General features: G+C 58.5%; 1 protein-coding gene across 1 annotated transcript in view; it reads left to right on the plus strand.

Annotated features, from left to right (window-relative positions):
* PLXNA1 (plexin A1) overlaps positions 1 to 14,839 on the plus strand; it is a 54,132-nt gene that overhangs the window by 13,811 nt on the left and 25,482 nt on the right. Inside the window, exons 4-10 of the mRNA XM_079785247.1 lie at positions 6,744 to 6,884; positions 7,806 to 7,906; positions 8,209 to 8,332; positions 8,443 to 8,596; positions 8,934 to 9,033; positions 10,430 to 10,544; positions 13,634 to 13,834. Of these exons, the coding sequence (XP_079641373.1) occupies positions 6,744 to 6,884; positions 7,806 to 7,906; positions 8,209 to 8,332; positions 8,443 to 8,596; positions 8,934 to 9,033; positions 10,430 to 10,544; positions 13,634 to 13,834 (936 nt within the window). The remainder of the gene's footprint in view (positions 1 to 6,743; positions 6,885 to 7,805; positions 7,907 to 8,208; positions 8,333 to 8,442; positions 8,597 to 8,933; positions 9,034 to 10,429; positions 10,545 to 13,633; positions 13,835 to 14,839) is intronic.

Raw genomic sequence — 14,839 nt, forward strand, 5'->3', positions numbered from 1 at the left:
TCACAGCTGGAGCTGCCTGTTCTCACCTTGCCCTCGGGCATCACTGCTTTGCCTGTGGTTGCTGCTCTGGGTCTAGACTGTTGGGTACAAAGACACCTCTTACTGGGCCTGGAGAGCTGAGGACAGGGATACTTCTTACCCTCCACAGGCCTTCTCATCTCTAGAAACTTCCCTCTAAATGCCTTTTTCCATTCCCCAGCTCCCCCCCGCCCTCCCCTCCCACCGCCCCCGACAGGATTCTGAAATTCAGAGAATCAGAAATCCTGAAAGTCAAGTGGCGCATTCAAGACCTATGTGGAGTGATGGGTAGCAAGTTCCTGCTGCTGGGGTGGCCAGTATGGACCTCTTCTCAGAATCTTTGTGCCAGGTCCTCCCTGCCCTGTGCATCCATCAGGGACCCCTGTTCCCCAAAGCCCAGGTCTGTGCAGGAGGCAGGTTGGGGAGCCTTGTGAGGTTGTGAGCAGGGGTGAACAGGGATGCTGGCCCCAAGAGAGATGTTGGGCAGGACCAGGCCCCAGCGCTGTTTGTGAGACTCGACCTTGCTGTGTGGATAGCCAGAGTGGTTCTGTGTTGTGGTGGTGGCATGTGCTCCGCACACATGTACACGATGTTCTACTTTGGGGGCGTGGTGGTGTGTTCCTCGTGGGTCTGTGACAGCAGTGCTGTTTCACGAGTTTCTGTGCACGGCTTCCATGACCGCAGAGCTGTGTTTCTGTTAGGCTTCTCCCTGGGTGTTGGGCTGCCAGATCTGCTGTGGTTTTTACATCCTGAACCTCCGGGTGTTTTCCAAGACTAGGTGGGGATGTGTGGCAGAGCCTGTCAGGGTGGTTGGTCAGCATGCACTCATGCTCATGCCAGGTTACTGGTCCTGGTGGTGGTCATTCCCCTGGGGATTGTTGGCAGGGAGTGGAGCGGTCCTGGCTGCCAGCTTCCTTGTCTTAGGTGTTGTGCCTGTGGGCCCCACAGGTGTACTGCCCCTGCCCACCAAGGACAGTAGTCACTAGAATCTTTGGGTGGCATCGCATTGTGCCCTGTGTCCAGATATCTGTGTGCCCTGTGGATGTGTGCGTGTGACCTTCTCTTTGTGGCTCCCCTGGTGCAGCTGGCCACGGTGCGCTGAGCCAGAAGGGCAAAGGGACCTCTCATTCATCCTACGGGTCTGTCTAATGCCGTCCCAGCTCCTTGTCCCAGAGTCCATGTCACAGGAGCATTGCTTCTGCTTCCCATCAGGTGGTGGCCAGTGGAGTTGCCCACAGATGTGCATGGAGGGTGCTGTATGGCCCAGCACTCCAGGCCCTCCTCTTTGTGGGGTCTGGCTAATCAGGCCTCAGTCCTGGCAGGGGCACCTGGGTACCTTTGATAAGTATGACCCTTGCAGGTGCTGGCTAGCATTGGCCTCCCTGTGCTCATTCCTTAGCATGTCCAGGGCCAGCCTGGGGGCAGCTTCATGATGGCCCAAGGTTACTGCCCACAATGTGCAGTCTCCCCCCACCCTCCCACCCATGGTAGACTGGGCCCTGCCCTCCAGGACATGTCCTCTTGGGGGTCAGAGTGTGGGAGCCCTGGCAGCACAGTGAGATGGGTACAGAGGCTGGAATAGTCCAGGGGATTGGGAATCTGCTGGGAAGGGTGTTTGGAGGGAGATAACAGCATGGCCAAAACTCAGGGTGCCTTAGTGCATGCTGTGAACTGAGGGGGCCTGAGGAAAAAGAGATGTCAGGTGATGCCTCAGGCAACTCTTATTCCACATGTGGTAGCCAGTTCACTGGTGATCCTGCAGTGGTCAGCGTCGTGGGGGCAGGAAGATATCCCACAGGATTCTGAGACTTCGGAGTGCTGGCCTGGGTGGAGGCAGGGAACCAGAGGATTGTGGTGGCTTCAAGAAAGTAGGAAGGGCTTGTGTCTACTTGCTTGTGCTGGGGACCCAGCAGGTGGGGGTAGGGTGGGTAATATGGATCTGTAAGGGCCCCAGCTCTGTGGAGCTCTGGCGTCATAAATGGGAGGGAGGGTGGGCAACAAATGCCTTTGAGTTTGAGATGACATTGGGCCAGTCACTGCTGCCTGCCACAGCATCCTTGGTTGCACCAGGTGTTAAATTTCAGGCTGCAGGTGGGCACCCTGGCCACATCCCAGCCGAGGACAGTCCCAGACAATGACGTGTGATAGAAGGCCGTGTAATCTACACTGCCTCCTGGCCTAGCTTTGTGCAGCCTCCCCAGCAGCTGCAGATTCTCTGGAAGAGCTTTGCACCTCCGCCCTATGGCAGGGTTGAGCCTTAGGAGCCCAGTCTCCAGGCAGCTTCCAGCAGGCTGGCCTCCCCAACTTTTGGAACCTTGACCTTTTCACTTAACCCTGTTAGCGGTGGTTGTCTGTTGGCAGATGAGACTGAGGGTCATGGAGGACCACTGCTTGTGTTGACTGGTCCCTGTTCTTCTCCATCTGTGAATTGGGAGGTGGGAAAGATAAGATTCCTGGGGTCCTCTCCCACACACACTTCTGCCAGGTGTGTCTGGCCCATTTACAGCCATCGGGTCTCTTTCAAATCATGTTTTAATTATTCAGTTACTGCCAAGAGGAAATTGCTAGTTGCTTTTCCAGTATCAAATTCTTCCTAGTCTTTCTGAGAATGTTCCCAGGAAGGGGCCTGGAACCTTACCCCAACCAGAGGAGGAGGGAATCCCATGGCAGCCCATGAGGGGGAAAGAATGGTCCAGGAGCTTGTGTCTCTCAGGGCCTTAGCCATTTGGCCCTGATCGGAAGGAGAGGGAAGACAAGCTCTGCCCCTTGGGGAATCCTTCCAGGAGAGGGTGGCAGAGGCTCCCGCTCCTTGCACAGCCCCTCCTCCGGCCACCCTGCCTCCCAGGGGGCTGGGAACAGGCTTGGCAGCTGCATCTCAGGAGGAGGAGGATGCCTGTGAGGTCCCAGCCCTGTGTGCTGGCTGCTGCCCCTGTCCTCTGCCTTTCCTCCCACCCATGGTCCTGTTCTTCTACCCCCAACCCCCGTCTGGAGACCAGGAATCAGCTCAGTCAGTGCACCCTCACTTCACAGACATAAGGGCTGCATCTTGGGGTGGCATAGCAGAGAACTCTCTTCCTTCCTTTTGGGCTAAGCTGGGCAGTCCCCTGCCTCCGGGCAGCTAGGGCGCGTGCCGGTCTTGGCAAGCAGCCTGGACAGCCCAGAAATCCACCCCAGTGCCCCCGCCTGCCCTCAGCCTGGAGAATGGGCCCTTTGTTGGTTTCAGGCTGGACAGACAGCTGACCTGGTCGGGCTGTCAGCTGCCTGCCCGCAGCAGTTGGCCAGGGCCATGCAGTGATAAGTGCAGGGGAAGCCAACTGGGCCAGTCTGGGCCTGGGGCCTCCAGGACCAGGGGCCACCCGCCTGCCCCTAGCTGCCTCCCCTTGGCCCATCTGCAGGGACCTGAGAGTGAAAGGGTGAACCTGTTCCCTGGCCCATCTGTGGGGAGGGCAGACGATGCCCCAATGGTGGTGGTATTAGGTGCTCAGCCCATGATCAGTGCCTTGCCTGGCCCTGGCTCCAAGAGGTGTCTGGGGGTGCTGATAGCCCTTTGCTTCAGCTCAGAATCCAGGGGACTCCCCAGTGCAGAGGGACAGGGAAGACTGAGGGAGAAGTGGACAAGGCTGGGAAGCCCAGGCAGAGGCTGGTAGCTGTGCCCCTCTGGGCCAGAGCTGTGGGTGGGTGGGTAACTGAGCCAGGTGCAGCCTGGGATGTGCTCAGGGAAGCTGGACAGCGTTGCTAAAGCCATCTGGGTGGACGGAGGGCTCCTTTCTCAGCAAGGGCGGGGAAGGGCACTATGGCAGAGGGACCTCTATGGCAGAGCTGGATTTGGGCTCTGAGTTTTTTGTGGTGGGAGATAGAAGGGAGGGCGGTCGCAGCCAGTCCTGGAAGTTGTGGTGGTCTTTCGGGAAGGTTTGCCAAGCACAGAGGTGACAGCTGGAGGTAGGGGGGAAATACCAGGGGACTCCGGAAGTCTCCTGTGTGCTCTTGCAGGCCCAGCTGTCCCAGGGTGGGCCACCTCCAAGTAGGTGGCCCTAGAGTGGACAGCTGTGGGTGTGGGTGTGGTGCTGGCATGTGCACTGCTGGTGGCATGTTCCCCGATGTCCTGCCAGAGGTCTGGCCCTTGCCTGCCCTGCATGCTCATTCTCCCTGGAATGTACTCCTGGTGGCACATTGCACCTATCCTCCCACTTTTGGGGCAGATGCTGTGTCCCCAAGTGCAATTGACAGTGCAGGGCCTATACAAGCCCCACAACCTGAAAACCAGCCAGGACACAGCAGGCATGTCCCCAGGACTGGTCATTTCCAGCTGGACCCCTGACTATCATGTGTGCATGTAGGGGCCCTGGTGACCCTGGACCATGGCTACTTAGTGTGCAGTGTGGGGCTGTTACCCACTCTCATCTACCCTCTGGCCTGTGGGCTGGGCCTCCCAACACCCTCCTTGCTCTGTGCCCTTTAGGAATGCCCTGTCTCCTTGGGGCCTGCCTGTGTGTGTTTAAGGGCTGGGGGGCAGCCCAGTGTTGGGCAGGTGGATAGACAGATGATGTGTTTGCTCCCTGTCGCAGCTGTTGGGTGCCACCTGTCAGAGTCGACATGCTGCCGGCCCAGGGGCGGGGGGCATTCCAGAACCCATGCCTGGCCTGCCTCCCCTCTCCCACCTTCTCCAGGACCCCTGGGAGGAGGCCCAGCTCGCCCCCTACCATAACTCAGAGATCATGTACCCCCCTTGATGTGACAGCCATGCCTCAGCCCATACCCTCATCCCTGAGAGGGAAGGTGGGGTTCAAGAGTATCCCCTGTCAAGGACCTGGGGGCAAGTGTTCCCCAGTGAGAGACTAGGCTGGGGTGTTGGAGGGAGGGGCCGTAAGCTTGGCACTGAGAGATGGGGTCAGGCTTGAACTTCTAAGTGCTGCTAGAGGCATCTTCAGGGATGGGGGCAGGGGAGTGCCAGGCTTGGGGAGAAATCCAGAGTCCTGATTCTAGTCACTTGGGTTAGGACAGCCTAAGCTCAGGGTCTCCACTGGGGCCCTGCCTTGCCCTCCTGTCTTGCTCCCTGGCTGCTGTCCAGGCTGGCCTTGTCAGGTCTCTGTGACAGGCTGCTGCGGTTTGGTGATTGCCATGGGGCCTACCTTGTGGCCCCGTTTGGCACACTGGCTTGGTCCTCACTTAATCCTCAGAAAAGCTTTGGTATGGGAAGGCTGGTTGTCATTCCCCTTTGACAGGGAGGGAAACTGAGGCTCAGAGAGGTTCACCACCCTACCAGGGTCACACATCTGGTGGGTATCTGAGCCAGGGCTTGGGCCCAAGCAGTGTGCGTCCAGAGACTGGACTCGGCTTCCTGGGCCCTCTCTTGTGGCTGATGTCAAAGAGCTGACCTCCAGCTCCCTGTGAGTAGTGTCTGCCTGCAGGCCGCTCACCCAAACAGGGCAGGAGGCTTGTGGGAGTAGGTTGGGGTCCTGTCTAGTTTCCACAAATAGGGGCTCTGAGGATGGAGGCCCCCTCACTTGGTATCTTCCTCCCAGAAGCTGGGCTGGAGCCATTTGGGCAGTTACAGGCCCACCCCAGGTTCATCACCCCCTGCCCAGCACTGGGCCGTGCTCTTCCTGGTCTGGTTTGACTTAAGCCTGCCTGCTTGGCTGGGAGGCAGCTGAGAGGATGTGCAGCTGAGCAGAAGTGGGGGGGGGGTGGCTCCGGGCTCTCAGGAATGCGGCCTTCCCAGTCTCTCACAGCCAGCAGCCTCTGGCCGGGAGACACAGCGCCACACCCTGGCTGGCTACCCTTGCCCAGCCCCTGTTGGAGCTTTTCCCTGCCCCGAAGCCCACCCCAGTCAGTCAGGCCCACCCTGTTCCATCAATGTGGGGGTGCAAAACAGGGACTGAGCCCTGGCCCCAGCCCTGCCCCTGAGGTGGAGGTGGAAAGGTGGGCTTGCTGCCCTGGTATAGCCAAAGCTGGGAGGGGCCTGAGCAGAGCCAGAAGCCCTGTGCCCTGGGAGCCTGCCCAGACCAGCTGAGCTGGGCTGATGCTGCCCCATGAGTCCCATCTCTGGAAAGCCCCCTGGGTCTCTCTGTTAATTAAATACATTTGTTTGGTAAAAGCAACTAAAAATACTTGTAGCATTGCAAGCTGCAGAGAAGAGCTGGCTAATTAATGCCTGGTTTGTTTGGTATCTGAAATACAGCTTCCTCTGAGGGTGAGCCCCAACTCCAGGATGCCCTGGGGCATGGCCCCTCACACTCAAGCAGTCTCCTCACCCTGCAGGCTTCAGGGGTCTCACTTCTTAGCCTTTTCAGCTGTACTGGACCTCCCATGCTCCCTGCAGGCCCCTCTTTTCCTCCCTCCCAAATAGCCTCTCCTCTGGGAGGTCCAGTCTGACCCAGGGAAGGTGGTGTGTTTTCAGGGGTTACCTGCCACCTTTGCATTGGATATGGTTGTGTGGCTCCGTGATAAGTGAGGGGTGGGGGGCTGTGGTTCTCTCCAATCCCCAAAGACCTCCACCCCTGGGCTGTGGCCTCTGTTGATTGAAGAAGGGACTAGGCCAGGACTAGCTTACCGGTATGCAAAATGTCCTGCGCATGCCACTTGGGTTGAGGTGGGGGCCTCAGCCTTGTTCTTGTAGGGCTTTGGGGGATGGCTAGGGGAGGGACTTGGGACCCCCACTTTATGTGGGTGTAGGACTGGGGCACAAAGACATCGGCACAGCTTCTCTCAGGCCTTCAATGCCACAGATCCTGGTGGACCTGGCCAACCCTGGCGGCCGGCCAGCCCTGGCCTACGAGAGTGTGGTGGCCCAAGAAGGTAGCCCCATCCTTCGTGACCTGGTCCTCAGCCCTGACCGCCAGTACCTCTACGCCATGACGGAAAAGCAGGTGGGTGCTACACTGATAGATGCATGTGGGTGGGCCTACCCTGGGGGGCTGTGCATGGCCGCGTGGCCCACACTGCCCATGCTGCCTCTAGGTTCTCCTGGACCAGGTTAGGCATTCCCTCCCCTCCCTGAGTGACTTCATATCCACAGGAGCAAATATTTGAATGAGAGCATTATCAGAGCATTGGGGTCATTGCAGGGTTTGAGGCAGGCATCTGGAGCCCTGAGTTCTCAGACTGTGAACTGGCCCAGCACTGGCCGCATGTGCCTGGTGGGGACTTTGGGCAGCAGCCTCTATGGGGCCTGTGGCTGGCCTGGCCCAGCTTGTCAAGGCCATGTGCTGTGTGCCGGGCCTGGCCTGCTTGCAGCCAGCCTCTGCCTTTCTGCTCTGCCTGGTGCACCATGGCAGTTGGGGTGAGGGGGGTTGGGAGGCAGGTGGGAAAGACAAGACCTCCCTTCCTTGACCAGCTCTCACTTCTCTGCCCCTCTCTGGCTGTCTGGTTCTTCCCCTTCTCTGGAGACCTCAGAGCCAAGCAGATGAGGTCGGGGCAAGTGGGGCCCAACCTTCCTCTGTGCTTAAGATATGGGCCAACAAGCCATGGATCCCCTGGAACCTCGGAGTCCAGGCAGATGGGAGAGTAACTCTGGCTGGAGCAGTCGGTTCTCTGGGGATGACTCACCTGTACCACTTGCTCGCTCCCTGGCCATCACCATCCTTGGCTCCCAGGGGAGAGGCCTAACTCAGCCAAGGCTGTGTCCCCCAGGACTGGCTTTTCAAAGTCCTAGCTGGAGAACTCCCAAGATGGGGGTGTCCCTGGATTATGGGGTCAGAGGGGCACATGGTAGTGCTGAGGAGGTGTAGCTGGTAAGGGGTCCCTGGGATGGGCCTGGTGGAGCCTGACACAGAGTCCCCTCCTGCCAGGTGACACGAGTGCCCGTGGAGAGCTGTGTGCAGTACACATCATGTGAGCTGTGCCTGGGCTCTCGGGATCCCCACTGCGGCTGGTGTGTCCTGCATAGCATGTGAGTCTGGATGGGGTAGGGTGGGCAGGAGGGTCCTGATGGTTGTCTCTGCCCTGGGAGGGCCCCAGATGGCCTTGCTGTGCACCTCAGGTGGTCACAGCTCACCTCCGAGCTCCTCTGGGTCTTCATGGGTTTGGCGGTTTCCTGTGACCAGCTGAATGACAGCCAGTCCAGCCACATCCCAGTCAAGACGGGGTGCAGTGAAGCTGGTGGGCTTCCCCAAATATAGGCGTCGGCTCTGCTGAGCATGGGCTAGGTGCTGGCTTGCTCCTTGGGCTAAGCCCAGCCTCCTCTGCCTGTAGCTGCTCCCGTCGGGATGCCTGTGAGCGGGCGGATGAGCCTCAGCGCTTTGCCTCAGACCTGCTGCAGTGCGTGCAGCTGACTGTGCAGCCTCGCAATGTCTCCGTCACCATGTCCCAGGTCCCGGTGAGTGTGGCCACTCGGCTTGGGCCGAGGGATGAAGGTGGTGGGGGGAGGGGGGGAAGGAGAGGTGACAGGACTCCATTCACCCACACCTCCTGCCCTGGGTGCCCTAGCTGGTACTGCAGGCCTGGAATGTGCCTGACCTCTCCGCCGGTGTCAACTGCTCCTTCGAGGACTTTACTGAGTCTGAGAGCATTCTGGAGGACGGCCGTATCCACTGCCACTCGCCGTCCTCGGGGGAGGTGGCGCCCATCACTCAGGGCCAGGGTAAGTGCACCACAGCTGGGTCTGGGCAGCGTTTGAAGGGGTCTCCTGCTGGGGAGGTGGACTGTTGTTGAGGACAGAGAATGGGTGTTGCATGGTGACCAAGGAGGATGGCAAGGTAAAAAGCAGATGCCAAACGGGAGCAGTATATAGACAGGAGACAGGTGCAAAGATGCAGGGGCCCACCTGGTATGCTCAGGTGTCCATCAGCCCGAGGGGCTGAGGTGCAGCCAGGGGCTGTGTACTTGGTGGTTGGGATGGTCCGAGGCGAGATCATTTCCTGTTCGGGGGTTGCCCTACATGGGTGGTCCTGGTGATTTGAGCATGTGCTGCCCTACAGGAGACCAGCGGGTGGTGAAGCTCTACCTGAAGTCTAAGGAGACGGGCAAGAAGTTTGCATCTGTGGACTTCGTCTTCTACAACTGCAGTGTCCACCAGTCGTGAGTGTTTCGAGCCTTAGGCACGGGCAGGACATGGTGCAGTGGTCAGGGTGGGAGGCGAGTTCTGCTGTGAGAGCACGCCCCTGGGCAGAGGGGCCAGATGAACCTGAGGCAGGGGCAGCGGTCAGAGCAGGCGGGTGGTGACCTGCACTGGTTCACACTTGAAGAGTCTTGCTCTTAGCCTTGGTATGAGGAATGGCCTGTGGGCACCAAAGCAAGGCAGGGAGCTCCGGAGCGGGGGGAGGAGGCTGCTAGGCCGTCGAGATGGGCAATGGTGTGCCATGGGACAGGCTATTCAGTACCTGCTGTTCTGGGACAGGTAGCAGTCCAGGTCCTCTCTAGCTCATGTTGCCCCAGATGTGGGTTGGGGGCTGGGGGATGGAGAGGCTGAGGCACAGAGAACCAGGATGGAAGCTGGTGCTGGCTTGTTGTTATCTGCTGCCTGTCTTGGCTCTGAGTAGCAGGAAGAATGGAAGCAGCTGAGGACCTACTGTTTGTCTTGCCATGGGGCCGGCACACTGGGCCTAGAGGGGTGCTCTTAGCCCCATCCATGACCTGGAGGGTGCCTGGCCTTGGAAGGGCCAACATGGGTGTGGGGACGGTTGGGTTCAGCCTCAGCTGTGCCTGCCTTTGTTGATGTGGCTTGGATATTGTTACTACCAGGGTATGACCTCTCTTCTGGGCCGGCCGGGATCCTTGGGGCAGGGGGCTGCACTCCAGAACTAGAGGGGATTGAGGGTCTCAGGAGAAGCCCAGGGGCTGGCAGGTTGGTAGGTTCTCAGAGAGCCAGTGGTATTTGCCTGGGGGTGGTAGTGAAGGGGGCCACGGAGGCTGTAGAGACGAGGTACGAGTCATAAGCTGCGGGGGCGGAGCACTGAAATGGCCCTGTCCAGGCTCTGGGGCCGTTTCAGACTGAATGGGACAAGCTCTTTCCAGGCGGAGCCTTCAGGTTGGTGGATATCTCCCATAGCTCTATCCACCAAAATTTAAATCTAAGTTAAGACAGAATTTAAAATGTACTTACTTAGTGTCACTAACACATTTCCAGTGGTAATTGTCATGTGTGTCCTAGTGTGGACGGTATAGACTTTAAATGTGTCCGTCATCAGGAAGGCTCTGTAGGCTGGTTCTCGGGTGGACTGTCAGGTTATTGAGGGTCTGGGGAAGAGCAGTGAAGGAGGGAGGGAGCACCAGGCAGTTCAGTGGGTAAGACCAGCTGACAGGGAAGGTCTCTCTGAGCAGGTGGAGGATCAGCCAGTGCAAAGGCCCTGGGGTGGCCCCGTGATCAACCACGGGAGCAGCAGCAGGGAGATGCTGTGGTGTGTGGTGTGGCCCTGTATGGCAACTGGTGGAGGCAGGTGATGCCTGGCTTCATTGTCCCACTCCCTCCTTGCAGCTGCCTGTCGTGTGTCAATGGCTCCTTCCCCTGCCACTGGTGCAAATACCGCCACGTGTGCACACACAATGCTGCCGACTGCGCCTTCCTGGAGGGCCGCGTCAATGTGTCTGAGGTAAGGCAATCTCAGGGGAGGGGGTGCAGGGTTTCGGAGTTGCAACAGAACCAGGTGTCGCCTGCAGGTGTGCCTGGGGGAGCACCTATGGGTAGCTGGGATGCCAACCAAGAGGTCTGTGAGGTTGGGGACATCCTTCATGGCTGTTCTGGCCTGAGGCCAGCCAGTGGCATTTGTTGGTGGTCACTGAGTCTCTTGTGACCTTTAGGGGAGCTGCAGAAGCCTCAGACCACATGGGGCACCATGTGGAGAGGGGTCTGACCAGGCAGGACAATGGGAGCCTGGAGTGTCAGGTGTCTGGCTAGGTGGGCCCAGTGCCCTGAGTCCATGTGGACAAGGGGACATGTCAGATCGATCTACAAGGAGCTGGTCAGTTCCTTGGAGCCATCTGAGGTCCTGGGTGGTGACTGATGGTAATTAGGTCATAATTATTTGGAGTCTGAGCAAGGTACTGACCTCATGAGCAATATGGTCACTACTCCTGGAACCCAGGCTCTCAGGACCAGAATGGGCAGACCTGGAACCTGCTAGGCAGGGAGGGGGTGGCCAGGGGTCTCCATGTCCAGCCCGCAGATGCAGAGCCGGAACTTGAAACCAAGGCTCTATTCTTTGCAGTGACACCATGCCTGTTGGTGGGACAGGACAAGAGGGTGTGGGTCCTGCCGGCCATGGGGCACTTGGCCTGAACTTCTGTGAACAGTGCCGGGGCAGAGGAAACGCATCACGCACAGGGCCCCTGCCATGCAGTGGGCTTCTCCTCACAGAGCCTCCCCTGGTCACCCCTCACATCACCCTCTGGACCTTTGTTGCACACCATGGGACAAGATGGCAGTAGGGAGCAGGCTGAGAGCAGGCAGGGACTGAGGGCATCTGGACGTGACAGTGTCTGTGAGAGTGAGAGTGTGAGGACCAGGGCCGTAGAAGGTGGGCATTGAGCTTGCTGGGAGTTGGGCCTGTGTGAGGAAATGGGCCAAGGTGTCTTGGGGGTGGGCAGGGGCCCTGGGGCAACAGGAAGCTAGTGGGGCTGATTCCATTGGGGTTAGTGACTGTGGGGTCTAGGAGCCTCGGTGGGCTGTGGTGGGCCTCGATGGCCAGGGGAAATAGAGAAGCAAGTGCAGACCCCTCCTGAAGAATCTGCTCATGCAGGCCGAGCGGGGAGTGATTGTGGGTCCAGGGAGGGTTATTGGGAGATGGATTTATTCCACAGAGATGCCGTTATAAGCTGTAGTCCCAGGTTTTATGGGTACATTTATAGGGAGTGTAACATCCGCAGACAGCCAATCCTATTGTTTGGAAGGACTTGGGCTCCCAGCCCAGGTCTCTCCTTCCCATCTCTTGTTTGGATTTGGCTCCTCTGGGGCCACCCCTCACTCAGGAGCTTGCTCATACTGCAGTGTCTTGGTTCCCTACCCCACTGGAAGGAGTCCCCAGGAACCCCACTACTTGCCCCGTCCCTGTACTCTCACGTTTGCTTGGGTTGTTTGAAGTGGAAGCCACCAGAGCATGTTAGGGAAGGTCGTTGAGGAGGGAGCTGGTGCAGGTCCAGTGCCTGGCAGGGGTCCCATGTAGAGCACCACAGAAGCTGAGCCCACACGCACTCTGAACCCAAACCTAGAAGCTAGGGCTTTCTGCTAGGAATGCTGGGTCTGGCTTCTCCAGGAATGGGAGGGGTGGCCAGTATAGGACAGTCATGTGCCTTCTGTCCTGGTGGCCTCCTTACCAGGAGGGACTTGCCTTGGTCATGGTGTCCCTGGAAGTGGAATGGAAGGGCAGTCTCCTAAAGTCTTACTTACTGTGTGTAGGCAGAAGAGTTCTAGGTCAGGTGACTAAAAATCTAACTAGAGTCATATAAACAGTTGTGGCTCCTCACTCACTTCATAGACTTGAGCCGGCTTACAGACCCAGAGCCCCCTGAATGGGCAGAGATGGGTCCCCTTAAGGAAGAGCTCTGGTCCACATTACGCATCTTTCTCCCAGCTCAGCCTGGCCTCAGGCCACTGGTGGTGTCTGAAAGGAATGTCAGAATCCTTTTGATGGCTGAGGTGCCAAGGCCCGGCCAGAGAGACTAGCTGGGGATCACAGGGCCTACACTCTGAGACTGACAGTGGCGCTGGCTTCCTGAGCAGCCGAGATAGTGTCCGCAGAGTGGAGGTGTGAGGCGGGGGAACAGTGAGAACAGTTCTGGTGGCCAGGACGAGCCAGGGCTGCTGGGGGGTCCAGAGGGACAGACAAGGTCTAGGGAGGCAGCAGGAAGATCCCTGGGCCTGGTGGCTGGGCTGGGCACCCCTTCAAATGGCAAGGAGAGTGCTGGCATGAGTGCAGAGCTGGTGGCCTTTGGTACATGTCACCATCATCTGCCTCTCTCTGGTGGAGATGGGGTCACCCTGTAGACCCAAGGGAAGTGGTCAGCCTGCCTGGCTCTGCTCCCCCAGTGTCACTTACAGGCCCCAAAAACCTCTGCAGAGCCAGGCCTGGGCCCACACTCTGCTGGGAGATACTGCAGGCCTTGGGGATTACGGCCTGTTTTCAGCATCTCTATTTAAAGCCCAGCTCAGTGGCATGCCCCTGGGTCTGTCTCCTCCTGTGGCTGCTGTCAGTGTGCTGCAAGGGAGCTGGGCTATTGCATCAGTTATTGTTGCCAAAATGCTGGCCCTGGGGGCCCCGGCTGTTTTTCTGCCTGACTATTTTTACATGCTTTCTGGGCCCCAGCAGAGCTTACAGCCCCAGCGCTCACTCTTGGCTGCTTCTGTCTCAAGGGCCTTTTCAGCTGTGGACCAGATGGGACCTCTTGGTTGCTGAGCGGTGGGGTCCTAGAACATTAGACAGAGCACACTGAGCCCAGAGGGGAAGGCCTGCCCCAGGGCACAGAGTGCAGCCACATAGCCTGGCAAGTGTAGAACCCAGGCTTTCTGCCTCTGGAGCAGCTGGCTGTTCCTGAGGTCCTCAGTCTTCCAGTGTATAAAGTGGGCACAGTGGTGCTTGCCCAGGAGAAGCACGGGCTATGCACACAGATTGCAGTCTGGGCCACAGTGGGGTACACCCTGCTCACTGGCCCCCTCTATGCTCAGCTGAAGCCTTGTCACCCCCAGGACTGCCCGCAGATCCTGCCCTCCACTCAGATCTACGTGCCAGTGGGCGTGGTGAAGCCCATCACCCTCACTGCCCGGAACCTGCCGCAGCCACAGTCGGGCCAGCGTGGGTACGAGTGCCTCTTTCACATCCCGGGAAGCCCGGCCCGTGTCAACGCTCTGCGCTTCAACAGCTCCAGCCTGCAATGCCAGAACTCCTCGGTAAGGCTGGTGGAGCTGGCAGGGGGCTTGGGGAACTCCTTCTGCTGGACTGGGCTGGTCACACTCACAGCCTTAGGTTCTGCTTTCTGCTCATGAGCAAAAGGATAGGGCACAGTCAGGTGTTCTTCGAGCTCGCAAGGTGTCTGCCACGCCCCTAAGGCATGCCTGGGTGTGCGGGTGGGGCATTGCCAAGAGCCACCCAGATGTTTGGAGGGAGCACATCTCAGAAGTGGGAATGGGCAACTTAGACGTGGCAAGATATGCGGACAGGGCTTTGCATGGGGTCTTGGGAACGTGGGTGAGGAGGCCAGGTTGAGGGTGTGGACACTCCCACATGCTGTAATTACCCAATGCTTCCAGAGGGCCAAGGTCAGGGGGATTTGTGCCCAAGTACTCGGCTCCTTTTATGTCTCCTGTGGCCAGACACCGAAACTGTTCACAGTGGCCCGTGCGTTTGCACACTAGGAGGCAGGTGTTGCCCCAGTGCCAAGGAGCAGCCACATTTGGAGCCTTGAATCTAATAGGATGACATTTTCAAAGCTTGTTATCAAGTTTAGTGAATTTAGTAACTGTGATCTCTGTAGAGCCAAAACCTTTCCTTGTGGGTTGGGGGAGTGGTGGTCCCGAGAGGCCTTCTTCCAGCTCTTTCTGTGACTGCTGGCAGGCCTCGGTTTCCCCATCTGTTCAGGAAGAATGTAGTCAGGAGAGGAGGGGTTTCCTGCGGTGGCCAAGGCCCTGTTGGCTTCTGAGTTCTCTGTAAGGCCTGGGTTTGGCCCCCACCCTGTAGAATCCCAGGGGAAGGGCCCCTGGCCAGTGGTGGCAGACCCTTCACCAACCTCTCTTTTTCCTAGCAGGGTGGGCGGGCGTCTGGGGGTCAGAACAGGCTCCTGGGGGCAGGCCAGCCAGCTGGCTGGTGCTGGAGCCCCTTGTGCCCTGCTGCCTGTCCTGTCCTTTCAGTTCTCTCGCTTCCTTACTGTGTCACTGACTCTGCCAGCCACACCTTCC

This window comes from Cnephaeus nilssonii (genome assembly GCF_951640355.1).
Source record: "Cnephaeus nilssonii genome assembly, chromosome: 11".
Taxonomy (NCBI): Eukaryota; Metazoa; Chordata; class Mammalia; order Chiroptera; family Vespertilionidae; genus Cnephaeus; species Cnephaeus nilssonii.